This window comes from Camellia sinensis, chromosome 1, assembly GCF_055761805.1.
Source record: "Camellia sinensis isolate YWXY chromosome 1, ASM5576180v1, whole genome shotgun sequence".
Classification (NCBI taxonomy): Eukaryota; Viridiplantae; Streptophyta; class Magnoliopsida; order Ericales; family Theaceae; genus Camellia; species Camellia sinensis.
The window spans coordinates 51,285,840-51,302,616 of NC_138961.1; the positions used below are offsets into that span (position 1 = coordinate 51,285,840).

Genomic DNA, 16,777 nt, shown 5'->3' on the forward strand with positions numbered 1-16,777 from the left:
GAATCACGGGGTATTTGTTGAGTAAATGCGGAGGCTCCCCCTCAGTCAAAGAGTCCCCTTTTTTTTTTTTTTTTTTTTTTTTTTTACATTTTCTTTCTTGTGGGCACTCACTGGTGGCTTTCACTCTCAAGAGTATGGAAACCAAACCAGAGAAGAATGAAATCATAAAGGATGGCCTGGTTGGTGCCTCTGAGGTAGCCTTTTCCTAATGCCCGGACTTCAAGGAACTGAGGGAGAAACCGTGGAAGTGAAAACAGATGGTAGATGGTTAAGAGACTCAACATCACCCATGATATGCTAGTATCGGTCAATTCCACAGTAAAAGTACAAGAAACACTGTTAGTGGTCCATAGAGAACTTTGATCACATGTGCGGAAACCCCTGCAACATTTAATCTCAAGGATGTGTACAGAATGAGATCATGAGGTTAATGAGCATGGGCATTCAAAATGAGCTATGACCAATGAACAATGAGATCTTGTAAGCAGCATGAGTAGTGAAAAAAAATTGGATGCAAGTAAACAGATATCAATGATAATGAGATTATCACATCCAAGCATTCATAAGGCACAAACATTTACACCTACTCAAGAAACAAGTAACACTCTAGTGATCGAGCATGACACCCAAGGTCTTTCTAAGGAACTCAAACCGAAGAAGATCAAGGGGTTTTGTAAAAATATCAGCTTTTTGATGCTCAGTGGGAATGTGCTCAAGAACAACAAGGCCCTCTTCCACTAACTCTCGAATAAAATGATGACGAATGTCAATGTGTTTGGTGCGAGAGTGTTGGACAGGATTTTTTGAAATGTTTATGGCACTTGTGTTATCACAGAAAAGAGTAAGATTGTTCTGTTCTATCCCATAATTATGAAGCATTTGCTTCATCCACAACATTTGAGCACAACAACTCCCTGCAGCAATGTACTCAGCCTCAGCAGTCGAAAGAGAGATGGCATTTTGCTTTTTACTATGCCAGGAAACCAGATTATTCCCAAGGTAAAAACACCCCCCAGATGTACTTTTCCTATCATCAGCACACCCTGTCCAGTCGGCATCAGAGAAACCAGTAATCTCAGCTGTAGTATCAGTAGAGAACCAAACCCCATACCCCAAAGTCCCATTAACATATTTAATGATGCGTTTGACAGCAAGTAGATGAGACTCTTTAGGACTAGCTTGGTAACGGGCACAAACACCTACACTGAAAGCAATATCTGGACGACTGGCTGTGAGATACAAAAGACTCCCTATCATACTCCTGTAAAGGGTAGGATCAACATCAATACCAGAGGAATCTTTGGAGAGGTGAAGACTGGTGCTCATGGGAGTGCGGGCATGTTTGGCAGACTCAAGACCAAACTTAGACACAAGATTTTTCGCATACTTAGACTGAGACACAAATATACCTGAAGGAGACTGTTTAATTTGAAGACCCAAAAAATAAGACAACTCTCCCATCATGCTCATCTCAAACTCATGTGTCATGCAATCCGAAAAATATTTCACAAGATGTTCCGCAGTGGATCCAAACACAATATCATCAACATAAATCTGAGCAACAAGAATATGAGACTTAGTATGTTTCACAAATAAAGTCTTATCCACACTACCCCTTTGAAAATCATTATCAAGAAGAAATGTAGTGAGTCTATCATACCAAGCACGAGGGGCTTGTTTCAATCCATACAAAGCCTTGTCTAACTTGTAGACATGATTAGGACATTTAGGGTCCTCAAACCCTTTTGGTTGCTCAACATATGCCTCTTCTTTCAAGTACCCATTCAGAAAAGCACTTTTCACATCCATTTGAAACAATTTAAAGCCAAGAAAACATGCAACACCAAGTAAAATACGAATAGATTCGAGACGTGCAACTGGGGCAAACGTCTCATCATAGTCAACACCCTCTACTTGTGTGTAGCCTTGAGCAACCAACCTAGCTTTGTTCCTAACAACTGTACCATTCTCATCAGATTTATTTTTAAAGATCCACTTGGTACCTATCACATTCATGTCTCTAGGTCTAGGAACTAGAGTCCAAACTTTGTTACGTTCAAATTGACCTAATTCTTCATGCATAGCATTGACCCAACTATCATCTAGCAAGGCCTCTTTAAAATTCTTAGGTTCAATTAAAGAAACATAACACATATGTGATACCTCATCCCGAATCTGTCTTCGGGTTTTCATTCAATCTGAGACACTTCCAATCACCTGTTGAGCTGGATGATTCAGTTTCACCCTAGCTGATGGTTTAAGCTCAGGACTTGTGGTGACAGGGGCAACAGGAGTGATGTCCCTTGGAGCACTCTTTGGACTTGGCCTTACCTGTGAGGATGGTTCGGTAACCATTTCTTGTGATGGGTTTGCACCTTCTCCTTGATTTTGAGATTCGATATCCAAGATTGGAGACTCATCATTATCATCCTCATTTGTTGCTGGAGGAGGTGCACCTGTGTCATCTATAACCACATTGATAGATTCCATTAAAGATGAAATTCGCAGGTTATAGACTCTAAAAGCCCTACTAGTGGTTGAATACCCTAGAAAAATACCTTCATCACTTCGGGAGTCAAATTTGCCCAAAGGCTCTCTATCTTTGAAGATGTAACACTTACTCCCAAAAGTTTTGAAGCATTTTACATTAGGTTTCAAGCCCTTCCACAATTCATATGGAGTTTGTAAAGTGCCGGGCCTTAAATACACGCGATTTATGACATAAACAGCAGTATTTATGGCTTCGGCCCAAAATTTTGGAGGAAGTTTCTTACTAAGGAGCATGACCCTAGCCATTTCTTGAACAACCCTGTTCTTTCTCTCAACAACTCCATTTTGTTGTGGAGTAATGGGTGCAGAAAATTCATGCTTAATTCCATGTATATCACAAAAATCCGAAAACGAACTATTTTCAAACTCACGACCATGATCGGTTCGGATTCTTATGATACGATCAATGGAAATACCTTGTTCATTCTGGATTTTAAAGACTAAGGCCTGGAAAGCATCAAACGTATCAGATTTTTCCTTTAAAAAATTTACCCATGAAAATCGAGTAAAATCATCAACAGTTTAAAAAATGTATCTTTTACCTCCGAAGCTTTCAGTGCGAGTAGGACCCATTAAATCCATGTGAACCAATTCGAGAGGACGTTTGGTTATAAAGCTGTTCACCTTTTGATGCGGGGCACGGGTTTGCTTTCCAAGTTGACATGGTCCACACACATGGCTCAAATTCTTACCCAGTTTAGGTATTCCCCTCACAAGCTCTTTGTTAGCTATCTTAGTTAGGTCATTGAAATTCATGTGACCTAATCTTTGATGCCACAGGTCAATGTTACTAATGATGGCAGAGTGACAAGTGAGACTATTAGTAGTAACAATCCCATAGCAGTTATCAGATGTGCGAACCCCATGTAAGACAGTATTTCCCTTTTTATCCAAAATTTCACATTTATTTTTTGAAAACAATACTTCATGATGGGAATCACACATTTGACTAATGCTTAAAAGATTTGCTTTAAGACCATCAACTAGTAGAACATTATTTAGCTTGGGAAGACCAGTAACACTTATAGAGCCCTTACCAATGACTCTCGAAGTGCCGCCATCTCCAAAGGTAACAATTCCTCCTTCATATTTTTCAAGGGAGGTAAAGTAGGATTTGTTACCGGACATATGACGAGAACACCCACTATCAAGATACCACATGTGTGAATCACGTGCTTTTAGAGCAGTGTGAACAACTAAACAAGTCAAATCATCTTTTCTCACCCAAATCTTTTTATTCTTGGTATTCCGCCTAGACATGTAAGGTTGTCTCCTAGCCCAAAAAGTATTTGAATTTCTACTCTTTTGAGACACCTTACCAAACAATTCATAGCAATAAGGACGAATGTGGCCATACCTACCACAGTGATGACAAATAAAAACCGGTTTTACCTCCTTTTTGTTGATCTTACCAGCTTTTGGTGGACGAAGAGAGAGATCAGCCTGGTCTACCTTCAATTTTCCCTTTGCTTGAGTCTTCTTGTCATGTGAAGTAGAGGCCTGTCCCTTGTGAGCTGTTGCACCATAGCCTAACCCGCTTTTGTCGCAACCCATTTGTTGAGACCCGAGGATGTCTTCTAAAGATTTGGAACCTTTGTTCCACATGGCAATAGTGGCTCTAGCAAGACGAAGCTCTTCATCCTTTTGATAGACTATCTCTTCCAATCTGGCTTGTGACAGCTCAAGACTTGCAAGCTTTTCTTCATATGTGGAATACACCTTCAGAAGTTCATTCCTTTCAGTTTCACAGGATAGTAGTTTTCCACCTAAGTCTTGCTTGTCACTCGAGATCTTGACGATATTCTGCTTTGCTGCTACAAGTTCTCCTTTCAGCCTGACATTCTCACTCTCACATGTTTTGATCTTGAGAGAGAGTTTGTCGTTGGTTTTGGACAAATTTAGAGATTCCTCGTATAGCTTTTCGTAAGCTTGTTGTAGTTCATCGCCATTGATCTCATCATTGTCATCAGATGTTTCATCATCCTCTTTTTGCTCTTCATTCTCCTTTGCCTCTTCCAATCTAGCAACTAAGACTGAAAAGTTGCTGGATGGTGGTGAATGTGAATTTCCTCCTTCATGGAATTGGCTCAAAATTTCCCATGCCTCTTTAGCCTTTGTGCAACGAACAACCCGTTGCTGTTCTTCAGTAGAAATTGCTCCACGAATAGTGATCAGGGCTCTCTAATTGCTCGGATTGTCAGCCCTGTCTGTATCTTCTTCAATGGCCTGCCAGCCTTCTGGATCAAAAGCTCTCAGAAAAGCTCTCATTCTGATTTTCCAAAACAGGTAGTTACTCCCGTCAAAGGTGGGAGGAAGATGCAAATTCTGACCACGAGCTAACTCTGCTGGCTTTGGAGGAGGTGGTGTCAAAGTAGACCAAAAAGCCATGAAAGCACTATCCCCGTCTTCTCCAGATTCAGGTTCTTCGGGTTCTTGCTCCGACCCGCTTTCATCATCCCAAGTTACAGTGTAGACTTTCTTTCGATTCTTTTTCGAAGGGCATTCAAGGGCAATGTGACCAAAACCTTGACATTCATAGCACTTGACCCCTTGCCCCTTTACAATCTTCTTTTCAGTTTTTGAAACAAGTTTTGGTGGAAAAGTTTTGGGTTTGTCATTACTCTTATCTTTTGAAATAGGGGCTCTGAAATTCGGCTTCTTTTTCAAAAAAATTTTAAACTGTTTTGTAAGCATAGCCGTCATCTCATACTCTAAATCAAATTCAGTCTCCGGAGGTTTTGCAGTCTCATGGGCACTCGTGAAAGCCATATTTTCTTTTTTCTTTTTCTTAGAAATTTGGTGGGCTTCATAAGTCTGCAAATTTCCAACCAATTGATCGAGCTTGAGGGTATCAACATTCTGAGCCTCCTCAATGGCTGTCACCTTTGGTTGGAACCTCTCGGGAAGGGACCTCAAAATTTTTCCAACAACTTTTGCTTCCGAGATTTTTTCACCGAGAGTGAAACAGGAATTCACGATATCACTGAGTTTTGCATAAAATTCATCGAACGTCTCATCGTCGCGCATAAAAAGGGTTTCAAAGGCGGACGTGAGACGTTGAAGTTTTGCCCTTTTAACAGAGGTAGTACCTTCGTGAATCGTTTCAAGAATATCCCACGCCTCTTTTGCTATTTCACACGTGCAAATTCGACGGAATTCTTCAGGTGTGACAGAGTAGAAGAGGGAGTTGAGAGCTTTGCTGTTCCAACTCGAATTCTGGTAATCGATTGTGTCCCATTTATCAAGGGGTTTAGGAATATCAATCCCATCCATGGTGATTGTAGGTTCACTCCACCCAAAGATTACGGAGTGCCAAACTTTCTCATCGATGGATTTTAAAAATGCTCTCATACGAGCTTTCCAATAAGAATAGTTTGTACCGTCAAGTAATGGGGGTCTATGAGTCGAGTTACCTTCACGAATAGAATCCATGATACTAATCACACAAAATCACACTCCTATAGTTTTGAAAAAAACAAAGAGTGACCTGCTCTGATACCAATTGAAAATCTAAGTGATTCGTGATTAGATTCAAGATTAAAATATTCCAAATCCCAAAAATCCAAAACACACAATCTAAATCAACAAGCACTTACGAAAGTGATTTAGATTGTTTGTTTTTCAAATTAAATAATAAATCGACACAAACGATTTTTACGTGGAAAAAACCACAATTGGACACCTCCAACTGTGATTAAAAAACCACGGGCGAAACGCCACAAATCAATCCACTACTGAAGTAAAAAGATTACAAAGATATCATACAAATTACCCAACTTAGTCAATCTGTCTTCGAATCTTCTGTAACTCTTTTTCACGACTTCGTCTCGGAACTGATCAATCTTGAAGTTGATTCCACAACCTCACTCCCATATAGAATCAAACACCTTTTGAAACTATACGCTAGAATCTTCGGAATCCACCGAAGAGAACTCTCTCTTGAATTTAAAGAAACCAACTCCTTGATGTATGTATTTTAGATCATGAGTGAAGAACTCTTCTCAAGACATCAAGGAAAACTCACCAAAATCTCTCCACAAGAATACCTCAGAAAATCTCAAAGTAGATCTAAAAAGTAATCCTAAAGTTTGGAGAAACCAACTACTTATAGATTTCCGGATTCTGAAGCTCGCTCGAGCGAAGCTTATCTCGCTCGAGCGAGAAGCTTATCTCGCGTGATTTCCATAAGTACCTTCGCTCGAGCCATAAAGTCTTCGCTCGAGCGAGGAATAAACTCTTTCAGGTTTGTACGCAGATACAGTTCTTCGCTCGAGCCTCCAATGCTTCGCTCGAGCGCACAATGACCTCTTTCAGGTTTGCAGCCAGACGCAGTCCTTCGCTCGAGCGAGGCCTTCTTCGCTCGAGCAAGCAACACAAAACAGCACAGAAATTACAACTCGATTACACAAGTTTGTTCGTGGAATTGACAAGACTTAGGGACCTAACAAATAGTTTTTGGAGTTTTAAACATTTGTAACTCTAGCCCTAAGGGCTAGAGTTTATGACATTTGATGGCCTTGGTTAATGGCAATTGATGCCATAACCTTCATGGTTAGAGACTCTCCTACTTGTATAAATAAAAGCATTTCCCCTCTAACTTGGAGATACATTTTAGAAGAGATTTTTGAGATGGAAAATAGAGATGATGTTTTGAGATCATAAAGTTGGAGATGGTTTTTATATCAAAGAAAGAAAATTCTATCTTCTTTGTCAGCCCCTTCTTTGGCTGCTATTAGAGAGAGAGAGAGTGCTGCGATTGTTCAATTTGCCGAAGCTTTTCAGAAGGTGCTTCTGCATGAGTTGGTTTCGACCGTCGTATCTTGGGAGACAGACACCGACATACCTCTAGCACCCATCGAAAGACGGTGAATCTGTTTTAACAAAACTGCAGTATCACACTGGTTTCAATTTGCTTTCTATTTCTTGTTTCAGTTTACTATTTTATTTCAAAATATTTGTTATATATATTTATGTGCATCAAATTGTAATCTCCTACATAAAGAAATTCGGTCATTTCTTGTTCTATGATCTGAATTTAATTAAATATTAATATTTTTATTTTTATTAAAATATACATTTTGTACAACAAATTAGAAGTACTCAATCAGAACTCCCAAATATTTTTCTTGTTTTAATGTGTCATATCCAAAATTTGCTGCTATTAACTTCAAAATCAAAACAATTGAAAAATATAATGAGTTTTTTAGTTGTAGGGCTTCACAATTGAATCAAAAATTACAAACTACAAACTGATTAATTTTGATGTGTTTAAGCATAATTTTTCAAATGGATTGTGTTTCTTTAATGTTGTGTTTGGTTGGGAGATTTGGGGAGGGATTTGGAAAGGAAAATGGAAAAAGTAAGTGAAATGTGAATAAAACATGCTTATATTTCACCTAGTTTCACACACCTTTTCCCTTTCCCTTTATAAATCCCTCCCTAAATCTCTTAACCAAACACATCATAAAGGTTTATTTTTCTTTGTTGTTCTTAATAATTTTGTTGAATAAACTCCTGAATTTTCATTCTCTATGCGTTGGCAAAACATGTGAAGAAAGATTCTCAAGTTGGCGATGGCGGTGGTGGGTGATAATTGATAACAGTATATGAGAATAATAATAAAAAAAAGTAAAGATTAAAAAGTATAAGGGTAAAAATTAAAAAATGTTTTTAAAGCAATGATTTGTAATTTTCATTATTATATTTTATTAACTATATTCTTAAAATTAAAACAGATTAATCAGATTAGGGGAACTTACTGATAAGTCCCATGTACTAAGTTCAAAACTCAGCTAATCCCAAAACAAAATACTTGCACCAATTAGCCCAATACATGTTTAATTGTTACCAAAAAATTCTTTTTTTTTTTTTTTTAATTTACAGACACTGTTCACATCTTACTACCGTTAGACTTCCGTCAAACGGTCGCCGGAGACTCGTCGGAATGTTCAACATCGCCGGAGACTCGTCGGAATGTTTAAAACATGTTATGAAACTGTAAAATTTTACAGTTCTAAAAAATGTTATAAAACTGCAAAATTTTACAGTTTTAAACCATGATTCATTCCAGCACCAAAAAAAAAATTTGAAACTACAAAATTTTACAGTTTTCACCGCCTATAACTAAAACTCGAAAATTACTTGTTCAGAATTCGAAAATTTTCTCATTACAAATCTATGTGATATCTGTACAAATCTGAGTCATTACAGATCTGTTTCAATGATATTATAGATCTATTTCATCATCAACAACAACCATAGATCAACAACTATCCCAAAAAAAAACCGTAAATAGAGAGAGAAAGAGAGAGAAATTGACAATGATATATACACAAATCTGTTCAATCTAAGCACAGATCTGAGGATGAGCGTCTTCTTGTTCTTCATCGTCTCCTTCTTCTTGTTCTTGTTCTTCATCACCTTCTTGTTTGACTTTAGGACTGAGATTAGGATTAGAGGAAGAGACGTAAAAAGGGAAGCAAAAAGCAGAGAGAGAGGGGAAAGGATTTTTGGATATGCTCAAAAAATTATGAAATTAAATGGTGTCCATATATTTCACATGGGACCTATGAGTAATTTCTCCATCAGATAACTTAATGCCTCCAAATCAAAGTTGGAGCTCTATCCAAAAATTGGGCTTTTGATAGCACTGACCCAAAAACAAAAATCCCAATTTGATGTGATCGTGTAGACGAAATTACACTTTCTAATTTGATTTTTTCAATATATCATTCGGTTCAAGTTTTTAAAATAAGTGAATCATTATAATTATAATTGGTAACCAAATCAACCCGGTCTGAATTTTTATAGTTATAGGTCTAATTTGTAACCGAATCAACCCGTTTAAAAAAAAAGAAAACAAAACAAAGCATAAATGCCGGACGAGAGCCACTTAGGCGAAAAGAAACACAGCGCACGTTAGCAAACTGAACTCTCAGAGCTGTGGGAAGTAGGTGAAGAAACTGTAGGAGAGGGGCGGAGATTTCAAAGACAAAATACATACATAATAGAATAGATATACCACCACACCAACATCCAACTGTCTGTGCTTTTAACAAAACTCTCTCATCTCCTAATTCTCAACTATAAATTCTTCTCTTTCTCTCTACCCCTCTCTCCATTTCTCAGATACATCGATCTCCTCCGCTTCCTGCTTTTCTTCTTCTCTCCCCTCCTTCCATGGACTCCGCCGCTGTTCTCCGTTCCTTCAACTGTAACTCTCTCTCTCTCTCTCTCTCTCTCTCTCTCTCTCTCTACATGTACATACGTATTTGTGTATATATATACCTGCACATATCAATTTGCAGAGTTAAATATATCGATGTGTATAACTTTGGCGTTCATTTTGCTTTTCTGTATTGCGTTTCTGTAATTATGAATTGTGTCATTTGCTTTGCATTCGTGTTTCAGATCCATCAATCCGTGATATTATGTTTGCGCTGTGTTCTGATAATTAGTATGAAATAGATGTCTGGGAGTGAAATTAGGTTCGAATTGATTTCACCTGTTCGCTTTATTCATATCAATCTCTCTCATTTGATTCTTCTCTTGAGCTATATCGAACCTGTATTCATGTCCTTTTTGTTCAGCTAACTGGATCTACTTGAAGAAAACATTTAATTTAGTTACATGCTTTCTAATTAAGTTTGTTTGGGCCACATTTCTGAAATATATATATATATATATATATATATATATATATTTATGCATGTATGTATGTGTTTTTGTTTGTGTCTTCATTTTCCAGTTTTGTTGAGAAAAAGAAGGAAAATGGAACTGTTATGATGCTTATAGAAACTTTGAAGGCCCCTGTTTGCTATTTTATTAGAGATTCTCAACCCAAGATGTCTTTCGGGAAAAGTAGTAATAGCTTGGCCCTAAATGTTTATTCCTTTTGTTAATTGCTGCTGTCTATCATGTGTAGTCATACTGCATCCATGACTGGGCCAAAATGTGGATGGTTATAATTATGGGGTGGTTAGTGAGATATGAATACACAACAGACTAGTCCGAAAGGTTAAGTTGTTAGGCAGTGTAATTCAAATCCTTAAATTCATCAACAACCATTCTATTAGATAACCATCTCCAATGAAGAAAGTTAAGGAAAAGAAACAAATTTTGACGGAAAAGGGATGGGGTGGTAGACAGGCCTTGGCACAATATTAAGGTTACTCCATTGCGACCTAGGGTTCATGGGTTCAAATCACACAAATAGCCTCTCCCATCCTAGAGGCAGGAGTCCCATGCACTAAGACTGCCCTTTTTGTAGTCTTTGGATTATCTTTCAATCTTTATAACAAGAAGTTTAGTTATCCTTTTGTCTATTCATTCATAGTCAGCCCTTGGGACTATTAAGATGCATATGTCACATATAGGTGTCCTTGTACCTAGTTTTAATCAGTTCCTCTTTGTGGTATATATTGTACTTTTCTTGCACTAGTTTTTCTTGCTCTTAATAGTATGAATTAGTTTTTCTGCCTAGGAATACTGGGCCATTTTATGATGTGGATTATGTTTATGGGAATTATGGATCCTGGAGTTGTACCTCTGAGATGGTCTTTTCCTGCCATTGGATGGCCTTGTAACGACCACAATTGACATCTTTTAGATATATGTTTTGTGATTTTTTTTTTTATATGCCTTTAATGTATTTAAAAATTAAAACAATAAATAAAAAATAAAAAGAGTAATAATCAACATTTCGGCTTAAGCTTGAAGGCTATTAGCATGCTATATGGCTATTGGCATGTCATCTGTGTTTGATCTTTCTACCCCCTCATTATGCCATATTATAGGGTTTCCTTATTCACTATATATTATATATTTCTTTAACTGTAATTAGATCCCAAGCTTGATGCTGATCTGTTAGTTGCTGTGTTCCAGATTCTGTAGGAACTGTCTCACTTGTGCGGTCTGTACTTGAGAGGCCATGCATGGTTGCTGTGCATAATGCAACCTGGCCCACCTTAAGTAGATCACACATCCAAGGTTTGACATTTGGTGGGTCTATTCCTATAAGACGGGAAGGAATGGTAGTTTCATGCATAAAGGCATCTGAAACTGTAGTGGCAGCCAAGTCTGATGGTAAGTTGTTTTACTTAAAGCTTATGTGCAGATTTAGTTTCTTTTGGTCAGAGAATGTTGCCATGTGCCATGTAATTTATGTATTGATATTCTGTTTTGATTTTTGTGGACACTTTATTTCATTTTTTTCCTAAGTCCTTATTCTGATTATTAATAATTCCTGTTTCCCACAAAAGAATAAAGAATTGAAACATCCAGTACATTGGTGAAATCCAAGTGGGACTAGGATTTTATCCGAAGTTCAAGTCTGTTACTGCCATTGTACTTATTAATGTGCTGGGTCTGAGTCTTTGGTATACATATTTTTGCATGATATATGAACTCACACATATAAATGTAATTTTATGGTATTACTGAGCATTTCATCTAGCCTTTGGATCAAAAAATTTGGATAATGTAATGTTGTAGTTCCATCAGATAGCCAACCACAAAGGCCGTTAGAGAAGAATGGTCAGCGAAGAGCAACATTTCCTAATGGATTTGAGGTGAGTCCTTGTCTATCTTTCTGACACTCAGATATCTCTTGCAACTTTGTGAGTTTATTTTATTGAACTATGTTCATTGATGAACCCCATGGAGAAATCTTGACAATATGTCATCATTATTTATATCCTTTCATGTGTTCTAGAATGTTTTCAAGTACTTTTTGGAGTTTACTTGATATTAATTTTGTTTGAAAACATAACTTAGGTGCAGTTACAATATAGGAATCATGGCTTAGGCTTGAAACTCTTCCACTCTAGTTTGCCCTTGCATGAAGCAAGGTTTTAAACTTTGACTTTGGATCAAACTCTTTACTCTGCATGAGAAGAAGATTATCTAAAACACCTTGTTTCGAAACTTCTATTTGCACCAGGTAATAGTGAAGACCCCAAAAGTGAGGTTAGTTGTTTAAAGAAAGTGTTGCTTGATCTTTCCTTTGAGCAAAATTTTAAGCCTTTGGGCTAATAACATCCATATTTATTTGTCAAACTCATTTGTAGAATTGTTGTAAAGTTGGAAACCATGATGTCAAGTCCAAGAATGGATAAAAATAAATATTTTTTGCCAGACTAGGAGAGTGGTTAATAGGGGGAAGTGTTGGGCCTTTGATCTCAAGTGTTTGGTCAATTTTTCTAAGTGTCAAATGCTTGAGGCATTTCCATTCATGGTAGTTGGTCCTTTGTGTCATGTTCATAGTTTACTTTTCTCATTGAGTCATGCTAGCTTATTTCACAAAATCAGTGTAAGCACGCTACTTGATTTCTTCACCTTGAAGTTTAACTCCTCTAATCTTTGTTTGAACCATGACTAGTGTGCTTCTATTTTCTTGTATCAGGAGTTGGTCCTGGAGGTCTGTGACGAGACAGAGATTGCTGAGCTGAAACTAAAGGTGAACCTTAAAATGCTTGTAGTAGCAGCATTTGAATATAATTTCCATTCATTAATGGTCTGGTTAGGAAATGCTGTGGGTTGTAGAAAATGAGGGTAGATGATTGAACTTAAATATAATATTGGTCGGTGATTCAATATGTTCCAAGGGAAAGTTTAAAAGGATTATCTTCAAAGAAATGAGTGTGATGGGTGGATGTACCATTTGACATACATGCATTGAAGAGAGAAACAAGACAATGAATAACTGGGTAGTGGGTACTGATACAGAAGAAACTCGGTAGCAACAAGACAAAATATAACTGGGTAGTGGGTACTGATACAGCATGCTTCGTGACTTGAACCAAAAGAGGAAAATTATTTGTTAACCAGTATTGTGGCACATGTCCTTTAGTCTTGAGGATGATGTGAATCATAATGCATGAACATAAAACACAGATAAGATGTGAAATGGCAAGTTGCCTATTTGATTGCTTAGAAAGCTTTTTGGTGGAACAGTGATATTGCTATCCAAGCATCAATTTGTGATGAACCTACCTGTCAGATAATTGAGTAAGAGCAAGAGTTGTTATGAGTTTACTATCTGTTTAATTGAAACAGCATATAACACTCCATTTAAATGAATGAGATGGGAGGCTTCCCTTCTGAACTTTAAAATATGATACAGATGCTTGTCCTGGCCATTAATAATTCTTGGTTGTATCAATGTGTATATTGTTTTTACATTCTTACATTTGACCAAACATTAGTTGATTTGTGATAGGTTGGAGACTTTGAAATGCATCTGAAGCGGAATATTGGTGCCGCACACGCTCCCTTGCCTGTTGTTTCTCCAACCACACCACCACCTATTCCCAGCAAACCGATGATTGAATCAGCTGCTGCTTCCCCACCAACTCCACTGCCGAAATCCTCTACAGAAAAAATCAGTCCATTTTCAAATGTTTCAGTGGAAAAATCATCGAAGTTAGCAGCATTGGAGGCTTCTGGAGCTAGTGGATATGTTCTTATGTCATCTCCAACGGTATGTATTGCTGCAGCATTTGCCTTCTAGTATTTGTGGAACAGTTATTAATGTAGTCCACTATCCCTTTCTCATAGGTTGGCTCATTCCGAAGGGGCAGAACATTGAAAGGAAAGAAGCAACCTCCTATTTGCAAAGAGGTAGCGATTGTAATTTATGTTTCTTAAGGATCGTTATGAGTAGAGAGATTGAAAGCCCTAACCCTACCCGTCACTTCTAAGTGCTTTGGCTGCAACATTTTATGCTTGGCCTTCTGAAATTCAAGTTTTTCAAGTTTCCAAATTTGTCAGTTCACCTATCTATATTTTTGAGATCTTCAGTACCTTTTAGCAATTGAATGATAAAAATTGAGTGACTATTATCTACAATTAGCTTTTATTTCTGGAAGGAATTTTATCATTCTGAATACATGAAAGATAAAATAGAATAAAATAAAATAAAGTGAATTTTCAAGGAATGTGGAGTCCAAGATGGCCAAAACAAAACTAACTGTTTTCAGCTAATAATTGATTTAGGGTGATGTAATCAAAGAAGGACAGGTGATAGGCTTTGTGGATCAGTTTGGCACTGAACTTCCTGTGAAGGTAAGGCTTTTGGTTTAAGCTCCATGGAATATCTCTTTGCCTTCATGATAGATGTTGCTTATGACTACTTATTTTTGGACATTTGTTGAGCAGTCAGATGTGGCTGGAGAGGTCTTAAAGCTTCTCTTTAATGATGGAGGTACGGTGTCTGTGCTACTTTATTCGTAAATTCTTTTATTCATTAATTTTTGTGCATCTTTGACATCTCAAATCACTTCAAGAAACATGCAAAAACTTAATGGCTTAACTATGATGGTGGAAGTTAGAACACAATTACTAGCAGTTGTACTGCATGTGTATTCACATAGAGGTACATGAGGGTGCTGCAAGACAAAATATTGACCAACTACCGTCATGTCTGTCATATAAGTTACAATGCTTCATGGACGACTCAAGTGAGCAAACATAGTCAAACCAAACCCTTAGATCAGATGGAATCATTCCCTCTTATTTCCCTGCGGTATTGAATTGGGAATTTTTCACAATTTATTTTCTCATTTAGCGGGTGGGAAGACTGTGAATATCGATGCCATTTTCAACTCGTAGTGTTGTGTTGAAAGCTGAGATATCTCTAGGAATCAGGGTTCGTTTCGTGGTTTCCTTTTTGCATTTAGTCACATAAGTGAAAAGTGAATGAAGTCTTGACTTAGTCAAGTGCTTCAACTCACATGACTCGGTGTTGTTGATAATAAAGCAGGTTACAAACTAATTTACTGACCTGTTATGCGAGCAAATATTTTTTAGTGGGATAAGCTGGTCACTACTTTTGCACTTGAGCAATCTATGCATCTATTTTATTTTATTTTATTTTTTGAACGAGAGAAAAAGGTATTCAAATTTACATAACGGGTGACTTTGTTACATAGATTCCTCTACTTTCCCTAGTGTACCTATGTCCATCAAGTATGACAAGACAAGAGTAAGGGTGTAGTCACCCATATCCTATTTAGACATTTGAGGCCTAAGTTCTAGCTTTATATAATTTTTGAACAGATGCTCACATATCTTAATATCCTAAGATTTGAGTTTAGGAATATTTGAATCTTGGACACTCGCACCCAATACTTGTACCCGAGTCTATGCACCATAGATGGGAGAGTATCTGACGGGTTTTGCAATGGTAAAACTCACTCCACAACCTCCAAAATGACGAATCTAAAAACAAGCAGAAACCTGTATAGCCATTGATGCATGGGTTTGTTTTGCATGGATTTGTTAATATGTTTGGCTGCAGGCCTCTGCTGCTTAATGTTTTGTTTATACTTTTGTGATTTACAGAAGCTGTTGGCTATGGGGATCCCCTTATTGCAGTCTTGCCATCATTTCACGGTATCGAGTGAATGCTGTCTCTAGTTGCAGTAATTTTGTTTAACTCTGTTAAAAAGCACTGGGGTCCGCAGTTTGCTTTCGCAAATCCTTCAATACTTTCGTTCTCATGCCTCCTTGCGATCTACAATATCTGGGGACATTGGTGTAGCTGGTAATTTAAACTGTCATTGTTTTCGGTTAAATTGGACTATAAATCCCGAAATAATTGGTCAAAATGTATTAGAATTTGAGAAATCTTTTTGAGGTTGTATTAGATGTGGTTTTGTACATTAGGCGAGCTTACAGAAAGGAAGTTAAAATAAACTGGTCCAACAGAAAATTCTCGCTGCGGCAATTCTCTAGACCATAACAAATTAAAATCCATGTGATTTCTTTTTAACCGATTGTGGACATGGTTTAACCCTTATGCTGTGTTTGGTTGGGGGATTTGGAGAGGGATTTGGAAAGGGAAATGGAAAAGGTAGGTGAAATGTGAATAAATTATGTCTATATTTCACATAGTTTCACACACCTTTTCTATTTCTCTTTCCAAATCCCTCCCCAAATCACTCAACCAAACACGCCATTAGTGGACCTCAGTCACATAGGTGACATTGGCCACTGACTCGTGATATAGCCTTCTCAACAAACTCACATATTAGATATAAAAAATATTATATTATTTTCATTATAAAATTCACAAAAATTGTTAGTTTTGTAATTGACACGTCATAATCATCTACTCATTACATCTTTAAGTTCAAATTTTGGGCGAGTATATTTTCTTTCTTAAGAGTATTTTTTATTTCTACTAAAAAAAAAATTAAATTAAATTAAATATATTATATATAATTTA

The 16,777-nt window shown here is 37.2% G+C and overlaps 1 protein-coding gene across 2 annotated transcripts; it reads left to right on the forward strand.

The window, feature by feature from the left end:
• Positions 1–9,327: 9,327 nt before the first annotated feature.
• Positions 9,328–16,276, forward strand: LOC114279991 (uncharacterized). Of its 2 annotated transcripts, none has more exons than XM_028222298.2 (9): positions 9,328–9,763; positions 11,434–11,634; positions 12,043–12,119; positions 12,953–13,006; positions 13,769–14,029; positions 14,107–14,169; positions 14,545–14,613; positions 14,707–14,752; positions 15,892–16,276. In XM_028222298.2, exons 1-9 carry the CDS (start codon positions 9,730–9,732, stop codon positions 15,951–15,953), a joined length of 867 nt encoding a protein of 288 aa, XP_028078099.1. In that variant the 5' UTR covers positions 9,328–9,729; the 3' UTR covers positions 15,954–16,276. The 2 variants fall into 2 exon arrangements, with proteins under 2 accessions (XP_028078099.1, XP_028078100.1); XM_028222299.2 differs by having other exon boundaries at positions 9,349–9,763; positions 12,052–12,119.
• The last annotated feature ends 501 nt before the right edge of the window (positions 16,277–16,777 follow it).

Coding starts and splice junctions, on each gene's coding strand:
- LOC114279991 (XM_028222298.2), top strand. CDS start 9,730: ATGGACTCCGCCGCTGTTCTCCGTTCCTTCAACT. Junction 13,007..13,768: donor TTGCTGAGCTGAAACTAAAG/GTGAACCTTAAA, acceptor GATTTGTGATAG/GTTGGAGACTTTGAAATGCA. Junction 14,170..14,544: donor AACCTCCTATTTGCAAAGAG/GTAGCGATTGTA, acceptor TAATTGATTTAG/GGTGATGTAATCAAAGAAGG.